Source organism: Coffea arabica, chromosome 8e (genome assembly GCF_036785885.1).
Source record: "Coffea arabica cultivar ET-39 chromosome 8e, Coffea Arabica ET-39 HiFi, whole genome shotgun sequence".
NCBI lineage: Eukaryota > Viridiplantae > Streptophyta > Magnoliopsida > Gentianales > Rubiaceae > Coffea > Coffea arabica.
In genome coordinates, this window is record NC_092324.1 from 6,916,755 (window position 1) to 6,938,147 (window position 21,393).

General features: G+C 33.8%; 1 protein-coding gene and 1 long non-coding RNA gene across 2 annotated transcripts; one reads left to right on the forward strand and one right to left on the reverse strand.

The window, feature by feature from the left end:
* Nucleotides 1-2,337: 2,337 nt before the first annotated feature.
* LOC113703362 (lysine-specific demethylase JMJ32-like) lies at nt 2,338-6,977 on the forward strand. The gene is made up of 5 exons (XM_027224705.2): nt 2,338-3,235; nt 3,437-3,612; nt 5,713-5,783; nt 5,888-6,211; nt 6,469-6,977. The coding sequence occupies exons 1-4, from the start codon at nt 2,498-2,500 to the stop codon at nt 6,091-6,093; spliced, it is 1,191 nt and encodes a 396-aa protein (XP_027080506.1). The 5' UTR covers nt 2,338-2,497; the 3' UTR covers nt 6,094-6,211; nt 6,469-6,977.
* A 3,174-nt stretch (nt 6,978-10,151) lies between these two features.
* Nucleotides 10,152-14,998, reverse strand: LOC140012514 (uncharacterized). Its single transcript, XR_011819671.1, has 3 exons — nt 14,210-14,998; nt 11,863-14,037; nt 10,152-10,426 (listed from the first exon to the last, which is right to left on the reverse strand). It is a non-coding gene; the product is annotated as an uncharacterized lncRNA (long non-coding RNA).
* Between the last annotated feature and the right edge of the window lie 6,395 nt (nt 14,999-21,393).

The following is a 21,393-nucleotide window of genomic DNA, read 5'->3' on the forward strand; positions in this document are numbered from 1 at the left end:
CCAAATAAAATTGAAACACCAATACAAGGTCCATCGACATTTTTTCCTAATCTTACAAATATTTTTATGTCAACTTATTTTTTTAACAACTTCTCATAATTACTAATATTAACGCAACAAACGTTTTCATTGGTAATAGCACTACTAATAAAACAATCATTAATTTCAAATGAATAAATAAAGATAAAGTTATCAATCAAATAGTATTATTCAAACTGTTAGAGTAATGGTTCTTCTTTAATTAATCATAGTTACTATTAGACTATGATTGTATAATGAAAATTACTGTAACTTATATTTTTAAAAATATTAGTATTATTTAATATTTATTAATCATATTAATATTACTAAACCATAGATTAATAGTACTAGTACTATTAAATTATCAGTTACTATCTCACTATCTTACATTGTATTATTGTTAGTTTTACTATTTAATTTTAACCACATACTATTTACTATTTAATATTTACCATTTACCATTTACCACTTACGTTTTACTATTTACTATTTACTATTTATCATTTACCATTTAATATATACCATTTATCATTTACCATTTACCACTTACTTTTTACTATTTACTATTTATCATTTACCATTTACCATTTACTATTTATCATTTACCATTTACCATTCACAATTATTCATCGTTCACCTTTTATCATCTATTGACTTACGACTTACTGGCATCATTTACCATTTATCATCTACTCAATATATCTGGCATCATTCACCATTTATTAGTATTCATCATTCATCTTTTATTCATCATTCGCCTACAAGACTACTGCCTCTATAAAATTAATTCTAAAATCAAACAACAAATAATTTTAAAAAAATGTAAATTATCAGGAAACAAACACATTTGTCACATAATCTAAAAATAAAAAAATACTTGCCACATTATGTAAAATCAAACAAATTAAATAATCTTTTAAAATATAAATTACACATTTAATCTTAAAAACAAACCATAAATAAACATCTGACTATTAAATTGAATACATAAAAAGCAGCATAATATCTTGAACTTAAAATAACTGAAAATATTATAAAATTATTACTAATAAAACTTTTAAATAAACTAACCTTATCACCGATAATATCATTTTTTAAAAAAGCTTCTTTTCAATCCACTACTCAAATTATAATGTTGCTTTTATCGATTCAAGCCGTCTCAATCCACCACCTACCGTCGAAAATCTAAGAGATAATTATGCATCTAATGGGGAAATAGGTAGAAGATGAAGAAGAAAATAATGATTCCACACCAGAAAGAGAAAAGAGAAAAGTTGTGAGAGAGTTGGGGTTCTTTCAAGTGAATATATAAAGAAGAGAGAAAAGTTGAAATTATCCGTGAACACGAGACATGAGTCATTATTGTCGGCAACATAACATAATTGGAGTAGTGCTACTTTGACTGGAAATTATTTTTTGACTAAATCAGTACCTTTGATTTTGTAGATCTAAAAACTTTATGGTCGATCAATGGTGGAAAAACTAACGCCGAAAATTCAAATTGCGGTGTTAGTTTAAAGAAAAAATTAGGGCCTGGCCGTCAGTGTTTTTTTATAAAAAAATAATAAGAGGCGCAATTATAACTGTTGGTTAAGTGGGATGGACGGTGACAAAACTATAGCTGCAATTGAGATATGTGGTTTTACTTAAAAAAAAAGCGTTTTAACATTAAAAAAATTGTTTTTTCACTTTAAAACAAAAAAATATTTTGGCTGCAATCTGCGTTCATTGATCACAATGTGATGAACGGTGCATCACCGACGCATGAGGGAAAAAAATTGACTCCGCAAATCAAATTTACGACGTCAGAAAAAAAACTGACGCCGCAAATCAATTTTGCCAGGAAAAAAAACTAAACATTGCAAATCAAATTTGCGGCGTCAGGAAAAATAAAAAAGCCACCAACTGTCGCAGACCGTTGATCATATCTTGTCATGTCCTGATGAACGGTTGTGATGAATGTCGGTAGAGATGCTTTACCACTCATTGGATGTGCGGTGAAAGTTTTAAAAAAAAGGGAGAAAATTGAGAAAATTAAAACCAAAAAAAATAAATACAAATTAATACTACTTTTATTGATAGTCTCATATCGTAATTGCAGCCACCCTTAAACCAGAATCAATTCTCAAATCACACCAATTTTATGACAATTTTTTATTTTAGTAATATTCTGAGAAATTAGCCATGGTCCTATGGGTACTCGAACTTTTACGAACCAAAAAAAGAAAAATGTGTACAATCGGAACAGCCTCTAATTGTGACTCAACTTTAATTGGCTTGCTCAAAAAAAAAAAAAGGAAAAAAAATTGGTGCTAGTATATGCTTGATGGTTATTTTAGCGCCAAGAAATTTTTTTTTTTTTTTGGGTTGACGGTTTCTCTTTATAGCAAATCCACGCCTTCATAGACATTTTCAAAGAGTACGCTACCGCGCCTTCATCCCGTCAAGCTTCATCACTTTACATCGCACTCCTAACATGGCCTCCACCGCTGCCGCTGACGCCGACGCCGCCACCGCCACCAAGGAAGCAATAGAAAACCTGTGGGAAGAAGTGAGAGACCTCAGCCTAGGCTCAACCACCACCCAAATTGACCACCTTCCTACTCCACCCAGCCCCCTCCAATTCCTCCGCGATTACATCTCTCCCAATAAACCTTGCCTCATTTACAACTCCATCAGCCACTGGCCAGCCCTCTCTTTATGGCCCTCAACTTCTTACCTCCAAGAAACCCTCAAATCCTCCCCTGTTTCACTCCACCTCACCCCCACCGGCCGCGCCGACTCCCTAATCCCCCACCCTCACTCCAACCCCAGCTCCTCCCCTCTCGTTTTTGCCTCAGCTCATGTTAAAAAAGTCCCTTTTTCGACTGCTCTGAGAAGGGTTTCTGAATCTAATACTTGTACTGAAAAGGGTGCAAAACGTTGTGTTGCTTATTTGCAAGAACAGAATGATTGTTTTAGAAATGAGTATGGTGATTTATCCCAGGATTGTGATGATCATATCCCCTGGGCTTCTCAGGCCCTGGGATGCCTTCCTGAAGCTGTTAATCTTTGGATTGGGAATCAGTTGTCTGTGACTTCATTTCATAAAGATCGTTATGAAAATCTTTATGCTGTCATTACTGGGGAGAAGCGATTTTTGCTTCTTCCGCCTACTGATCTCCACAGGATGTATATTCGCGACTATCCAGCAGCTCAGTATCACTACTCTGAGGTGACATCCATCTTCTCCACAATGCCAGATTTTTATACCAGTATTTCCATTATTGCTAGTTTGAAAAAAAAAAAAGTTCTTGTTATAGCATGGAATTGCATTTTATTTTGGTAGTGGATGAAATAGATTGTTGAAGGACCTAAACATGTTGTCTTGGTTGGCATTTTGCTTGTTTGTGATTTGATTTTTGGTTCTTTGTAGGATACGGAGGATTTTGAATTAGAAATTGAGGATCCAGTGAGGTATGTACCATGGTGTAGTGTGGATCCATACCCTTCATTTGAGGACACAAACAGGCAAATGGCTGAGTTTCCTTTGTACTATAATGGGCCAAAGCCATTTGAAGTTACAGTCAAGGCTGGGCAAGTCCTTTATTTGTGAGTTTCTGTCTCTCTTTTTACTTGTCCTTGGTGCATATCTGCCGTGGTCAATTTTTTTTCTGTTAAGTATGTTGCACCGAAATTGTTCATGGTTGAAACGTTTTTTCTTGTTATTATAAGCATGTATGAGAAAATTGTCTGAGCAAGTAGACTTTTGAGTAGATTTTCAGCATCATCCTTTTGAAAGTTGTTCCTATTGTTCTTTTAATTGAAGTCTCAAAATTCTATAAATTTTGAAGTGACTTCAGAAACATTGTACTTGGGATTTACTTACTCTTGTTCATGAGGAACAAAGTTAGAAGGTCAATGTCATAGGAAGTGGCAAATAACTTGTTTACTAATTGTTGAAGTTGAATTATCAGAAATGTTGGATTATTCTCCGAATAATTTGGTCTTGCAAAATGGTACCTCACAAACCTCACTGAATCAGATTGAGGAAATCTTTTCTTCCTCTGCTTTAAGTCTTTTTAGCTCTGGCCATCTTTTTCCTGCCAAACTTCAATGTACATATACAAACTCATATCAAGTACATACATAATAAGAGCAATTCACCTGTGATATCAACATAAATGAAATGAATTGTCAACGGTGTAAAGCCAGATGATTAGCCCGGAGTTTCAGCTAAGACTTTGTTGGGAGCTTGTACCTAGACAGTGCTTATATGGGAGAAGTCACCGTTGTCTTTGGAAAATTATGGTGATAAAGTTTTTTTTTTTTCATATATATCTCTTAACCTTTTTTTCAAGATTTATAACTTATTCACAAGAAATCTTTTGGTGTTCAAAACTTAAGAGGAGAATGCTGTGTGGATGGGTAAGTAGCTTATGAGAATACAGTGAGACTCAAGTGTTATCTCAACAGTGTTAACCTTTACCTTCTCTATGGAGATCTAGCATCTGTGGACTGATTTTGCCATATAGCAACCTTAGATGAACATTGTGACTGGAATGGCACATCCCAGAAAATTTGTGCTTTTGTACCTTGCTAGTCTTTAGGGCCCAGTGGATCAAACTGTGAAGGTTCATACTTGTATAGAAAAAGCAAGTAGATTTGCTTAATTTCTGGAAGTTCTCTTTATATTTGGAAGTGTGTTTCATGCTTTGATAGGACATTCCTTATAGATGTTGAAAACCAGAATATGCCTACCTGTGCTTGAGCTAACAGGATGGTAATTGTCCACTGTTGCTTTGAACTTGTCCGGCTGTCATGTAAATTGGAGATATCTTTTACTTTTTAAGTGGTACATTAGAAACAATACTGACCTCAGTTTGAATTTAAAGTACTAACTAATTCTAGTCAACCTAGTACAATACTAGGAATCAAAATGAAGTTGAACACACAAACCACTTTTTTTTTAGTTATTATGCTTAACCTTTGATTCACGAGATTAGGTGATGTAGTTCATGAATAGGTTCCACTTACATTAATGTTTAATAGAGAGGGAAGATTTTCTATTGAAAAGTACTAAGACTAAAATATGTTGCATGAATTGCTCATGCAATTCAGAAGCATATATTTCCAAGCATGATAAAATTAAGTGAAAGTGAGATAGTTTTAGAGCATACCCCAAGAAGATCAGAGGTTTTAGTGGGAGGCACTAGGCATGTAAATATGCTACGGAAATGATCAAATAGTAAATCGAAGTAAAATAGCTTGTGGCTGGATTGAAGCATATCTCCAGAATCAAAGTATGCTGAAATCGAGATAAAGGTCCATGTTGGTCAGAGGAATTTCTGTACTCTTCTTCCTTGAGGAAACTATTTAAGCTGTTTTGCATCTTTAATAATATGTAGTGAACCAAACTGAAGCATAGTGCCTATGTTCAGCTAAAACAAAAATGACCAGGTTACTAATGGTTCCTCTTGTCATTGTTTAGGATCACTTAAAAAACCAAAAAGTTACTGAAGATGGCCAAATATGACTTCTTGAATGATTCCTTTTTCTCGTACTATTCATTTTCCATTTTTGTTTTTTGGGGGAGGGTGATGTTTCTAATACATCTAAGTTAGTTTGTTGTTTTTAGTGTATTCCTAACTCCATCATTTGCATCTGGCGGATTATCAATTAGCTTGAGTGATGTATGATGTATTAATGCAGGCCAAGTATGTGGTTCCATCATGTTAGTCAGTGCCCAGACAGCAGAGGACTGACAATTGCAGTGAACTACTGTAAGATCAGTTGACGGCCTCCGGACATTAGGAAGTCTGTTTATGAATTATCTTGTGCTAGTAGCTTCACTCCAAATATGAACCATTGATTATTCGTGTGGCAGGGTATGATATGCGGTTTGATATTAAATATGCTTACTTCAACTTCTTGCAATCCGTAAACTACATCAGTGACTCAGCATTTCGGGGAGGACATTTGGATTCACATTCTAAGGTGTCAACAAGTAAAGGAGAAGATGAGTTGGAGATGATAGAATTTGTACAAAATGGAGATGCAACAGGGCAAGGAGATAGTGATTATGATGATTGAGCTAGTTGTAGTAAATGTCTGGAGTCTGGCAAAGCAGAATATACTAAGAGGATTTTGAGAAGCTAACTGGTGACACTACAGATGATTTGACCTAATGGAAGTGATGATGATAGATCAGGTACTTCACTTCACGCTCTTATTGCATATGTTAGCAGTTTGAAGTAGATTTGGTTTCATACTCCTTTTTACAAGTTTCTTATCATTTTGTTAAGAAAGCTGACAAGTTGCCTTTGCTAGTTTAGCTTTGGCAATGCTAAGAACCTTTTACCGTTATAATAATATACTTGTTTTTGGAAGAATGGAAGAAAGACCAAATTTATGCTATACCTTAATGAATGGTGGTCCTAAACATGTATATCCTGGACATCCTTGCAGCCTCTGTATTGGGTTTATCGCATTTTGCAATCAGAATTTGGGATATCAATGTAAGTGCACAAATCCCAGTACTAGCAGAGTTCAGAATCTTCAGATGGAGCCAATGGGAGTTCAGATGGAGCTTAAAAGAGGTGAAAAGTTTTGGGCTTTGTGGGTTGTCAAACTGGGTCTGGATCCTCCTTGGGCAAAACTTGGCTTTACTTTGATCTTCAATGTCCCCAGAGATATATTTAGATTTTTTTTCTAACATCACACCTCAAAATACAATTTTGAGGTTTATTGCACAGATAGGTTTGGGGTGTACTTCTCTGTGTTGTTCTGTACATTGCACACAGAAACGACCACATTGATATTGACAGTGCCTTTTTTTCTGTTGCTATTATTGAAAATCTGTAAAAAATTATCAAATCCACTTCTGCATCTGCTGGTACATGTTTGTTGCCGCATTTGCCCACATTTCATGTTCTTTTGTGTGGTGGAAGATTATGAAAATCAAAGTATTAACTTAATGGTATTTTCTGATACTGTATATCTGAAGAAGCATAATGTTATTCAAGAACAATCTGAAGCAAATCCAAACAAGTGTTCTGACATCCAAATGGATGGAGTTTGAATTTATTTATTTCTCATTATAGTTTTATGAAAAATTGTTGGAACCAAGCGTCCAACAAAATCATTATAGTGCCTCAGATTAGAAATGTCTTTTAACACAATTGGGTTGATTTTTTCTTTTTTTTTTTCTTTTTACTTTTTTTAACCCCTAAGTCAGTCTGAGGTGAATCCAAGTTACATATGGAAATTCAGGTCCAAAAATAGCTACTAGCATGATGAGTTATCTTAAGACTATCGCCATTGAGTTTTTCTTATTCAAATTCAATGTGCCAATTTCCATGATAGAGCTTTTAAAATGCCCTTTTAAGTTTTCTGCATGGGTTAAAGTTGTACCTTAAAATTCAAACGGTCTAATGAACTATTTAAACAATTCAGCTACTGCACTAGGACTTTTCCTAACAAGTTCCTTCCTTTCCTTTGTACAAAGCAGAAAGTATGATTAAAAATTGTGACTTACAGCCAAAAATGATGAACTTATTTGAAAATAAAATTGATTCTACACGAAGGAAGAACCAAGAAGCCAAATGCTCAGAAACAGAATACAACTTCAAAACTTTGATGCCAAAGTAAGTATTTCAATTTAAGGCTACATTATTGCTTTTCAGAGATTAGGTCAACTTGTTTCCCTAGGCCAAGAAAACTTTAAATGACCACCTGTATTAATAATAATAATGTTTCCCTGACCCCAAAGCTGAAAGTTACCTCAAATCTTTGCACACTTGTGAATTTCACCTAGACAAGATGAAAATAGCAAAGTGACGAAGTACAAGAGAGAGTGACCTCAAACTATTTCTTCTTTCTTTCCCTCTGTTGTCTGCAATCTCAATTGCATAACTACTTTGTAAACACTTCTACATTTTTCCTTGCTTTATTTTTTTCGACTTCGGTCACCACCACGGGTCAGGACAGGCCTTCTGGAACATAGGTTGCTTACAAAGATATTTACAGATCACTCATCAACATAGCCCTCACACCAATAACGAAATTCGAACACATGACCTTTTGTGAGGAAGTAGTCTGTCCTTATTAACTGAACTAACTTGTGTTGGCTTTCCTACCTTTATTGAGAGGATAGGATGTTCTCCCTTCTTATGACCGTTACAATTACACTAAAAGCATAAAAAAGTTCAAAAACTACAGCGAAACAAATAAAAAAAATAAAAGGAATTGCGCAAGGATCAGGAAGCTAAAAACAAGTTACATTCTTATAATTTGAAACTTTTTAGTTAGTGCAATTTGCAAAATTGGAGTTGATCATTGTCTCATTCTTTCTTATCAAACTTTATGACCCAGAATAAGTTTTAAAGGTATATAATTAACTTTCCAAAAATACCGTTTTGGAAGTGTTGTGAGATTGAAGTTCACTCTACCATTGACCTGGGGTTAAAGAAGAGTTGAGGTTTAATCCGCAGGTATAACTCCGATGGTCCAAGTTACAACGATAATATATACTTTAAAATAGAAAGAAATTATTTGGAACAGTAAAAGAGAAAGATTATGGAAGATTTATCTGCTTTGAAGCAGTAAAAGACTGGACGCCGTCAAGCTAGTTAACTGACAATTATTCAAGGTATAGAATTTCAACACTGAGTGAATTTTAAGTTTACCTTCAAGAAGTCTTAGATATGTTCAAATTTTATTTTATTTTATTTTTTTGTGTAAGTGGGAGGATTCGAACCCAACATCTTTCACTTGCATTTCCTCCCCCAAATCACTCAATCCATCTCTCCCCTAGATATGTTCGATTTCATCATCCTTCTAAACACGTAACTTAGAGCATTTGCTTTAGTCAAGTATTCTGCTATAAAGGGAGTTGGGATAACTGATATTTTCAAATGACATTGAGATAATAGAAGATAGGCAAATGAATGTCAAACTTTACGAGCCAGTTTTATAGGTTCAAATAAAGCTCTACCCATCAAAGCCGTATAGAGTACAGCTATGCCTGAGACTTTTTCTCATTTGTTCACTTAATTTTCGATTAATTACAAAACATAAAAAAAATTCGTAAACAATTTCAAGAATAGCAATATTATGTATTTCCTAAAATAACAAAGTATGCACAAATACACACTTTTATGTATCTCTTATTCTAACCTACTTTGAATCAATCATAATTCTACTCATTCTTGACACGGTGTTTTACTTTTACTTCCACCCTTAATTTATACTATCTTTGTCACATCACACCCCAACTCCATCCCCTAGCAAGATCTCATTAGTAGTGGACTGCTTAGATCTCACAAAAACTTACTTAGTTAACACAATAATCTATTTATTGAAACACAAACTCTTTTATTACTCCTTCCATCCCATTAAGATAGGCCCATTTCTTTTTTCACACAAATTAAGAAATTTAGTTAATGTAGTTACAACAATTATTTTTTTAATACTTTTTTCAAATACCCCCTATTAACATTAGATCATTCATTCAAAGTAAGAGACACGTGTTACTATATCTTGGAAAAAAAATGGTAAATCTAGTTATTTGTGATGTGTTTAATATTCCAAGTAGTATAATTAACTAATGGAGTAATGCGTTTGATGATAACTATGTGCATTAAATATGGGTATGATAGTAAAATAACAAACTACCTACCCTTTAAAAAGGAAATAAACCTGTAATTTGGGACAAACACAAAGGAAAAGTGAGCTTATTTTTATGGGACGAAAGGAGTAAATTTATAATGGAAAAGTTACAACACATTGCAGCAGATTCAAACACTCCTCACTTCCAGTCTCTTTACATCAAATTCAACAAAACCTCAATTTACTGATTGGTAGATCACTCATACAGCATCTCTATATTCAAATCATCATTTACAAAATTTGTTATTATTGGGGGTGAGTTAACACAACTCAGTGAGGTCTATGTGAGTAAGTTTTAGATGTATAGTCAAATTTGATATAAACAATACTAGGAGGTTATCGGCTGTGCTAAGCACAGCCTAGGCCCCCTATAATCTATTATCATATATTTTCATATAAAATAAGATTAATAGTAATGTTTGTGAAATAGCATTCTTAAAATTATAAATTACCAATCAAGTATGCATCTAACAATATGAGACTAAACAAAACAAAAAAATCATTAGCATTGCAAAAGAGAAGAGAAGATGACAAAAGATTGGCAAGTAGTTCGACAAATAGCTTAACATCTTCAAGTGCAAGTTAGTCTTACAGAGACAAGAGATGACTTGCTAAATACTTAATATAAAGTGCAATCATAGGCTGCAATTACAAAAGAACACATATTGAGATCCATTAAGGTGCACAAAAGAACAAGTGGTTAATTGATCACAGCCAATGCCCATTGAGATTAATTGATTGCTGTCAAGAAGTAACCCTACGCACAAAAAAAAACACAAAAGGGACATCCCCATGAAATACACAAAAATGAGTCCAACATCTAGTGAGGATTTATAAATTTTCAATATAAAAGGTTCAAGGAAACATGTCAGAAAATTAAACTTTCCAAGACACAACTAAGAGGATAAACACTTCATGATAACCAAAATTGAAACTTAATCTAATAGGCCATAAAAACAGGTAAATAAATGAAAAAAATCCAAAGCAGAGTATAAACTGTAATAATACATCTTCCCTAGCACACACATGTAGTCTTATTGCAAAAAATCATTTTTTCATATTCCTTTTTAAATATCAATTAGAGATATGATTTATACATCTTAATATTTTTTCCCACACTGTAAAAATATAAGTTTTAACATATTTTTTCCAATAAGTCCTAGACAAATAAAAACCTAAGAAATTAATTTCTAAACACATAAGGCTCATAACTGGCATATTTGTTTTTATTTTTGTGCCATCAATTAAATCATCTCTTATCCAATCTCTATGTATTATGAAAAATTTATCAATTTTTCATATCTCTTCCTGTCACTAATCCAAGGAATAAGGAGAGTGTTTATAAAATTAAATAAAGGCGATGCACTTATATATGCTTTGTAAATAATTAACCTAGCATTTAAACCCCTTCTCATTATGTTTATACTCTCATTAGACAAAAAATATCAATTTTGGTATTTATTTTCCCTTAAAGTATAAATAATTTTAAAAATTTATAAAAAGAATAAATAAGGTTGCATTCTAAATATTAACCTTGCATTTTAACACTCAGGTAAGGACAAAAATATTAACCTTGCATTTGAATGCTCGGGTAAGGACAAAGTGTCTAGGTAGAGAATCTAATGACTTAGAACTTAGAATAATAATCATTTCCCAACTTTATTTTCACAAGAAAATGCTCAGTTTTTCAGTAGATTAAATTTGCTCATATTTAGCATTGTCATTATTTAAAAATTATTGGCAACTTAAGCATGCTAATTTCAAAACTCTAGCTTCAAAATAGAGTTTTAACATCTACAGGAGTACAAGGAAGAAAAGAGCATGGACAAAAAATTATTAGAAGTACCGAGAATTTTTTGTCAGTATCATAGAGCAGGCAATTAAATAGCAAGAAAAATAGTAAAATAGTCAAAGCTACAGAAGTAAAGCTAAAATTGAATCACAAGCTCAAGACATACAAATTATTAAATATAATTCAACAATTGAATTTGACAATCAAAATTAAGGCTCAGATTATTAGTTAATAAAAGCTTTGCTAAAAGAAGAGCACAAGCATTTGAACTCAACAAATAGCCCTATAGATTCCAAATTAGAAAAATTACTCCTCTGTGACTCACTTATTTCTCCATTAGCAGCAAGAATAAAACAAAACATTTTTGAATAACCTAACAGCTAAAAAGAAGCAAGAAATACCTATTACTCAATTGATGGTAGCAAGATTTGTTTGAATTTGTTGCTCCTACAATAACAACAAAAATTCATTCAGATACTCACCAAATAAATGAAAAAGCATAAATCAAATATTCTTTTTGATGAAGAGAAGAAAAATTAAAAGAAATTAGTTTTTAGGTTAACTATTTTTCTTTGCAGCAAGGGTCAAAGATGTAGAAGTTAAAAAATTTTAGACACAAAGACTATCTCTCAGCAGTGAAGAAAAATACTTTCCTAGAATTTCTAGTTTTCAGAAATATAGGAAAAAGTCTTAAGAGTTTGATATTATCAAGCCACCAAAAGAGAAACAAAAAACAATCTTGTTACGCTACACTCAGTTTTCATAAAATAGGATAAAATTGGAAAAGACCTTTAAGTTAACATAAGTTTTGAAACTTACCAGTGAATTCAATGCAGAGAAGAAGAAGTATCTGGACAGCAAGTTGAGTGACAATGTTGAACCGCTTAGAATACTCTAAAATCCATCAAATAGCCAACGTTTGATTCAAAATAAAGCTAATTTATTAGTTTTAGATATCAATAGAAACACAAATCAAGCAATTCTTTTGTTTAAAGAACCTTCTCAAGAGATCCAAAAAACACCATCTAGATTTATTGTTGCATTTGCAATCAACCTAAAAACTAATTATCGCAAGTTTCAGACAGACATTTAATCAAACATTTGATAGCCATGCCTATGAGATTTCACATATTCACTTGAAGGCAGTGTCATACTAAAACCATGTTTTGAGTTAATGAAGCAAATATAACATAAGCAATCATTATAAGGGATCATAAAATACCTGAGATAAGTGATAAGAAAGCATCAAAACAGGAAGTAATAATACTTGAAGTAGAACTGAATTTGTACGAGAATTTCAAAAGAACAAACTAAGCTACCGTTGGACTAATAAATGAAAAAAAAACAATGAACTTTGACAATTAAAAGTAAAGCTCCAATTTGTTTGTCAATGCCAGGCGAAGAAGAAGAGCACAACCATGGCTGCAAACTCAGTTGCAGTTCTGGAATAATATATACTCCAAAATGCCATCTGAGTTGCCTCGCCAAGATACAGCTTAAATCCAGTTAGTATCAAGCCTGAAACACAACTCATGGCAACAGCCGAAAATGAGAACAAAATAAATTCACCTATTTCTGATCTTCATCTGTTGTGGAAATCCAACAAAAAAATCAACACTATATTCCAACAAAATTTAGATTCATTAAACCGTGGTAAGGAAATAAAAAGAAGAAAAAACAAATGTTCAAACCAAAAAGTTAATAACAAAAAATTGTACTTCCATATGAAATTGCACATAGCGAATCAAGAGGGAAAAAAGTCAAAACCAGAGTGAACGAAGGTTAGAATGAGTGATTAGAGAAAGAGACGGGCAAATACAGGTAAAAGGCAAGGGAAAAAATTTTCCTAGAAATCAGGATAGATTAGGTGCGATTAAACGGTCAAGATGAGATGAAAGTACGCCTATCAAAGATCGAAGTCTTGGAAGATATCCAGCCAAAGAAGCAAAACGCGGAAAAACAGGGATAAGATGGCTGGTCTCCTGACTTGGCATAGGCTGCAGGGCTACACATTCAATTCTACCAAAAAAAAAAAAAAATTGCCAAAACGATAATAGGAAGTTGATGGGCCCTTTTCCCATTTTCTTTGAAAGCAGGCAGACCGCCCCTTGTGTCAAACTTTGTAGCCCGAGCTCCGAAGCAATGTCAGCCGAGTTCATAGATAATCATACAAATCTAACGGTCAATAGATGATAAAAGTACAAAGCACTACAATCTAATGGTTAAATTTTTGACAAAAAGCAACCTACTTTTAAAGTTAGTAGCCAACGACTACTTGCGGTAAGTCAACAACTACATGCAGTGAGTTCACAGATGAAGTAAAATAATGATATACATTCAACCAGCCTAAGGTACCTTGCATTTGACCAAAAGTGCTAAACCTTAGCACCTCACTAACTAAACAGGCTCCAATGAAACAAGCAACGGCAGCCAAAAAGAAACAAGCTAAACTTGAGCTCTGGAGCTGCCACGTGGCGCCAAGGGAAGCTGCTACAGGAACTCCGAACTCGACCTCATACTTGAATGCCAATGCGAGACCAAATTCGGTCATTGTGCAATGCGGAGCAAAATTTCAACTGAAAAAAGGGGACTGTCACTTGTCAAAAGAAGTAACTATACACATGGCAAAAAGAGAAGTTGCTACAGTAACCTTTCATTCTTTTTATATACAAGGTAGATTAGACAAGCAAAGAAACACAAATGAATCACAACGCAATAAAAGATACGGCACTGGTTGTTGGTGACAACCTGATTCCACCTTATACCACCATCATGAGTTCAGTCTCCTGCACCCAAACACAAATAGGATAGTTCCGGAAGTGCCTTTCGCTCTCGAGTCTCAACCCAATAAGTGGATAACATCCTATCCTGATACTGGATTGCGGATCAATGTGTGTAATGATGTTCGACATAACCCATACTTGCTCAATGGATCAAGGCACAATATTGGCATAACCTGTTGTACCAGTGCAATAAAATACACAACTGGTATAGTCAAACACATGCAATCATAATATCATTTTTTGGCGAGACAAGTTTATGGATATTTTGCAATGCAAAAAATTACAAAACTGACAATTGATTCAACTCACTTGTAGACAGATTCAATGATCAAGCACAATCATCATGTATATAATATAACAATTGCATATTAATCATTTATGGTCATTTACAACTTAAGAAAGTAAAAGCATGCATTATGGTAGCATTTAGAAACATAAGAGTAGTAATTTTACATTTCATTTTATTCAGTATTAGCATGGATCTAGCATAATTTACTATGGAGTGTAGATCCAAACTAGATGCTCACAATGCAACAATATTTCAACATTATAACATTATATGAACACAATATATATCTATATAAATGTAAATTGCCACTCATTTGGATATTCTTAGTGTTAGGTAAGATTGAACCTTTTCCTAACACTATCTCCTCATTATGGCTTTCTTTTCTTATCCTTTAAATCAATTCTTACAGTTTCTTTTCTCCTCTTTAACTCACTTTTCCTTACTTTACCCTTTTAGGAGTATAAGTGAGAGTTTCTAATTTTTTACGTGTAATAAAGAGGGAGAGACCCCATTTATGGGAAGATAGGATGGTAAGGAGTCAACAAGAGAAGAAAAGAATTGCGACCCGTGTCATAGGATGATGACACGTCGAGCTTGGATGACACATGTCACTACAGTGTTATGATACGTGTCCGAACACATGTCACGCTATACAACACTTGTCACTTCTAGAAGGGAGGTGGCAAAATTATTTGTTATTTACACATTAGTCCTTCAAATTTGAGTGAATTGTATTTCAGACTATCAGTATTCAGTACTTATTTCCCTATAAATTATTTAGGTAAATGTCTATTTACTTAAGATATTACACATAATTAAGGAAGTATCTCTATTTAGATTCAATAAAAATAGTTTTAAGGTCAAATTCTTAATAAATAAAAAGTCAACATTCCCTCTATAGAACAAATTTCGAATTTCTATCTCAAGATTTAATTGTGAGAGTCTTACGGTACATTTGATAAAAGTGAAATCTGAAAATTAAAGTCTGAAATCTAAAATTTGAAATCCGAAATCTGAATCCATTCAATTATTGAATTGTTAAATATTAAATATAATAAATTTGAGTGCATATGATATTCAGTGATAAGTGAATAGTTTATCATTTAATTTTGGGAGGAAATTTTGCCTAAAAAATTCAGTGTCACTTAATTAATTCAGATATTCAATTTTTTGTTATCAAACAATTTGAATGTATTAACATTGATTCCATTAAATTTAAGTGCTAAATTGGATTATCAAACAGGGTCTTAGTTAGTAAGTTTATATGATTTAGAAAAATTCTAAAAAATAAATTTACCCCAATTCAAGGGTAAAGTATAGTAATTGGTCATAATACCTCCTCATTGTTTAAAAACCTCCACGTAATCCTCGTGTGTTTTGGACTTATTTAGAAGTTAGATGCAAATCATCCAAATCAATGGAGTTTGAGGTACACTCGCGTGTGAAGTTAATGTGATTATGGATTCTGGCAATGGTTGTGGTTACAGTGGTTGGTTGTGGCTTGGATTCCGGTGAAATCGACAGTGGCAACTCCTCCTGCTCCCCGACTTTCTCTTTCCTTCTTTTTTTTCCCTTTTTTTCTTTTTTTAATAGGGATTTGGGTTCTAGAAACTGAAGTTTAGCAAAGTTTTTTAGGACTGTTTTTCTATTTTTTATTTTTTGGTGAAAAATGATGGGTTGAAGATGATAAAATTGAGTTGACGGTGAATTTTTCCAATCTTTTTAGTGATCGTGAATTTTTAATTTTTGGGATTTTTTGAAAAAGTGGAAATCTAGCTGATGATATGAAAAGTAAAAGAGTAGTTTTCTCTTCATTCCTTTTGATGACAAAGATCATGGATGATGAATTCTATTGCTATGGTCAAAGAGATGGTAGTTGCAGGTCACGATAATTTCCATCACTCCAGTCATTTTTCATGTTTATTTTGCCAATATTTGATTTTCTCGGCCAAATTTAATATCGAAATTGTGATATGCCCTAAAGATGGAATTTGGGAGGTGAAATTCACTAAATTCCGCCACAAGGGCGTGCCACCTAGGTCGGTGGCGACTGCATTGCGTTGTCATGGTGGGTGTGTTCTGAATTTTTCGTTAAAAAACAGAGAGTAAGAAGATGACAAGTTTCAAAAATTTTTAAGTGAGCCCCTCAATTTTACTTTCTTCTTAAATGAAGTAACAAGGGTTTTAAAATCTTATTTAAACCCTGAACTATTATTTAGTATAGTTTGAAAATAGGGATACTATAGGAATTTTACATTTTTCGTTAAACATGATGATTTTTTGTTTATTTCCAAAGTAGTCTAAAGCACAAGGGGGTTATGTGGGGGGTTTTAAAATAATGAGAAAATATCATGACCGAACTTCAAGCCACAAGGTGTTTTTTGTATTTTACTCCTAATTTAATCATAGGGAACAATCATCAAAATTTTTTATTCTAATTTTCTAAGTATCTTAAAAACCTCACATTTTATGGTACTTAGTCTCAACAAATTGACCAAACTTGGGAGCGTATGGCCCAAATCCTATTGTACATTGTGTAACTATGATTATCCTAATGAGATGAATTCCATTTTATTAAATGTTAAGAAATTCTTTCATAAATGAAAGATACGATCCAATTAGTGGGTTTGAAAATTTTTTTTTAAAGATGCGACTTAGTTTTAAAGAGTGCTTAATCAACTAAATGAAAATACAAAATAACCAAAAAAATAAAAATAAAAAAATCAAAGTTGTAACCAACACATCTTTTATTTCCATTCCACCCCTACCATTTTAGAAAAATCCATCGTCGTTGATAGTGCTCAAAGAAAACTGCAGAACCAGTAAAGATTATGAGGATAAAATGGATACTTTAAACAATATTGTATCAAAACAACAAATATTTAATGACATCCATACCTTAATCACAATTTTATAAAACGAGGTGGTTATAAAGTTAATGAACTGAAAAGGATATTTTTGTCAAATCAATAGAGTTGAAATGGTAATGGGTGCGAGTAACAAATAAGGGAGTGCGATTAACATTTCTTAACTATAAATTGGAAAATCAGAATAGTTCTTAACATATAGTCAAAAAAGGCTTGGGTACTCACAGGTTTTCATGGTCCTCCCTTGCGTTTCTCACATGCCAAGCTTATACTTTATCTGAATATTTTTTTTGGGATAATTTAAAAAGCGTCTCCTGAGGTTTTTGACAATTACACATAAACACCTTCCAATATCAAAAATTACATTGCCCTCCCCTTTCACTTTTGTGAGCACTCGAATTTTTATTTCATTTATATTTATTTATTTATTTCACTGGCTTATCTAATTAATTATTTATTTATTTGCTCCAATTAATTTATTTCATCCATTTTAATTGCATTTGCATGGTACATTGCCCCAATTTATATTTTTAGCACATTTGTCTTTAAAGTTAATTTTTCTACGGCTCGATTAGTGAGAATTAGTGAAAATACGTTTTTCGAGATAATATTCGATTCGAGAGTGCAGTGATCTTGGAGAATTAAAGATGGCCAATTGTAGACTAAGAAAAGCTAATTGAGGGATTAGAGGTGAGTGAGTTAAATTAAATTCAATTAGGAGCACTAATGGCACACTATTCAATTGTTGACTTTTGCACCCAAGATAGTTTTATGTCATATAACCTTTCCATCAAGTCACTTCACTCAAAAGCTACCAAACCCTTCCTTTCTTTCTTCCCTCTTAGCCGGCCACCCTTCACCATTTCTTGCCCAAAATTTCAGCTTCATTTTCTTCAATTTTTGCTCCAAAAACTCACTTCAATCTTGCTCACTTTCTTGGATCATCACTCAAGCTTGAAGGGAGACTTGAAGGAGAAAGAAACTTGGTGGTTTAGAGCTTGTTTCCTTGTAGTCTTGCACCCTACACTTGGAAGAAAGGTAACTTCCCAAAACCCTCATTTTTTTCCTTCCAATTTATGGATAGTTTAGTTAGTTTTAAATTAAGTTAGGCTTGGGTTGTTGATGGGTTCAATGAACCTTGATTCTAGGTAGATGTCTTGAGGTGGCTTCTTAGGTAGTGGTCTTGAGGAATTGCTTGTTTAGTTGCTGTTTTGATGAGTTATGGTAACCTGGTTTTGGTTGAGATAGTTGAAAAGAAAAATTGAAGAGAAAAAGGAGCAAGCTGTCCGAAATTTTGCTAGTTATTTCCTTCATTTTAATTTCAAATTTTGTGGTTATTTTGATGCCGAAATACTTGTTATATGTTGGTGTTTATGTGTGTAAATTATCTCCCAAAAAGCATATCATTTGGTTGAGTGAAAGTTGGGTTAAAGTGAGGAAGCAAACCTGGAAAATTTCTGATCAGGATACCAGACTAGTGTGTACGTTTCAGCCCATAACTTTTTGTCCAGGAGTCAAAATCAAGTACCATTTGTGGCATATGAAACTAGACTCCGAGGGATTTCCAACGGTATAAAATGCACCTACTAGTTCGTTTTCTATGAGCCGTAGTGAACCGGCAAACTTGACAGATTTTCCTCATTGTTTCAATCCGAGAAACAAGCATAGCTGTAGTTTGTAGCTCATTTTCACTCATCTTACAAAACGAATTTTAAGACAGTTTCTTCTAGTAAATTTTATCGTTTTGAATCTAGCTTTCAACGCCGCAAACCACGTTAAATTTTGATTTGTGAAGCTTTAGTTATGACCTGATTTACAAACTGTGTCAAATGCTTCAAAGTTGGATTTCCGTGAACCAGGTCCCAAAAATCAGCTTTTATTAAACTGTTGTATCTTGGTATATAAAGGTCCAAATTGAGTTCCGTTTATTGCATTTGAAACTAGACTTGGAGTTCTTTCAGTGGTATAAATTTAAAAGGCTGATTCTATTTCTATGAATTTTGCCAAATTTCCAAGTTCACTGAAAATGCAAGACTATTTTGCTCTGTTCTGTCTGGAACAGTGAGTTGGAGCTAAAATTTGACTGATTTCAGATTCGAATCTGGGAAAAATGTCTTCTAGAGAGTTTTAGTTCATCGAGTCTATTTTCTAATAGCATAATATTTACCAATTTTGGATTTATGAAACTCAAGTTATGATTTTTAAAAAACGGTTGCCAAAACTGAATTTTTCCTTGTAAAGTGACAATACTCCAAAGTCACTTTGAAACATTCTCTAGGTTACAAGCATTACTTTCTTAGTTATTTGCACCTCATTTCATGCTTGAGAAATGGATTTTGACCCCTAGTCTTATACTCTTGGTTTCCATGAATTTGAACCCTAAAAATGGAGCGTTTTAGCTAGAGTAATTCTTGAAGAATTTTCACTAGTTTTATACTCGAAACTTGGAACCTTTAGCTTTAACATTTACTATGGAAATGAGTGGAGTTTTGATGAATTTTGACTCCATAAGTTTAGAAAATGTGAACGCTTTTTTTATATTCTAAAACTTGGGCATAAGATTAGAAGTTTTGAGAGATGAAAATCATTTTCCCTTTTTCTCGATTTTCGTGCCGAAAGTTAAGTTTGGTACTTTCTTTTGTAACTGAGAGTTCTTGCCAAGACTTGACTCGAAAACGACTTTTGAGTATTATTTCAACGATTTAGTGAGAAAATCTCCTTTAACTTGACTTGAACTTGTGACCTTGAGTGTGGGTAACAAGAAGATGTTTTCTTATTAGCCTTGGTCGAGTACCTAGGTAATCGTGATTGTACATGTCTCAGGTGGTCACGTGGACGCCGAGGAGCTTGTCTGACCTCTCGCTTTGCTCTTGTTTTGCTATTGACTTATGGTGAGTGTCAAGTGCATGTTCAATGTTACTATGATTGAAATGATAATTGTACAAGTGCTATATGACACGTGAACTTGCCGAGGCGAGGGTGTACTTTACTGCCCTCATCCTCTCTCTCTCTCTCTTGATCAAATGATTCTTGTTATATGAATGTTTGTGACTTGCACTTGTACTCGAAATGTTTTAACTCGTGAGCACTGAGCGGCAGCATGTATCACACCCTATTCGGGTGGGAGGTGTCTCTCATCCTGACTCAGTGCTTTGAACGATTCTAAATCGATTGGAGTGTTGTCTTATCGACCAATTATACTTGTGGGGACGCCCCAACCCATTGGCTAACCTTGTAACTCGAGCCGACAAGGGTTTGGTCGAGAAGCTTGGTGAACCTTAGGAAATGATATAGTTTGATCTTTTGAGATCTCGCTTGGCATACTCGAATAGTGTCGCCACTACATGAATGTGGTTCCGGATCTAAGTAAGTGTTATGTTGGATGGAGGAAGTAAGCGGAGCGCTACGGTCATGTTACTACTTGAGTTGACGGAGAGTCAACCTCAAACGGCTGGAATCGGTCGAGACGTGAAAATAGCTCCTGAGAGCTCCTGTATCCTTCCATGTGTGTTTAATTCCTACTTGTGCACTCAAATGAAATTTCATGTGAACGTTGCTTTCAAGTATATTATTTGATTGATTGGTGCTACTTGCCTGTTTGCTTGATTTTCTTGACTTCCCTGAGCGTTAGCTCATCCTTTTAAGTTTATTTTCCTTAACAGGTTTTGGAGGTGGAAGTTGGAGATTCTAGACTAGCGGGTTTTGGTGGAAGCTAGTATATCTTTTGTATGAAATTGGAGGCTCTTAAATTGTAAATTTTGTTATGTTGGGAATTGTGGATTGTAATTGTATATGCTAGCCTTTGGAGTTTTGGACTTGTATATTCGAAATATTTTTTAATTATGTCGATGGTTGATTTGTGATCCTTTATTAAGGTTGAACGAGTGCGTGAGTCCTGACGAGAGTTGGGCAGCCGTCCCGCTGATACCCTTGGGTTCGCTCTTGGGAGAGGTGGGGGTGTCGCAGTTGGTATCAGAGCTTTAGGCTTCAGAT

What these genes read in the sequence shown, in the direction of transcription:
- LOC113703362 (XM_027224705.2), top strand. Translation starts at nt 2,498, where the DNA reads ATGGCCTCCACCGCTGCCGCTGACGCCGACGCCGCCACCGCCACCAAG. An exon ending in CTCAGTATCACTACTCTGAG is followed by an intron (nt 3,236 to 3,436) that starts GTGACATCCATC and finishes GGTTCTTTGTAG; the next exon opens with GATACGGAGGATTTTGAATT. An exon ending in GACAATTGCAGTGAACTACT is followed by an intron (nt 5,784 to 5,887) that starts GTAAGATCAGTT and finishes TTCGTGTGGCAG; the next exon opens with GGTATGATATGCGGTTTGAT.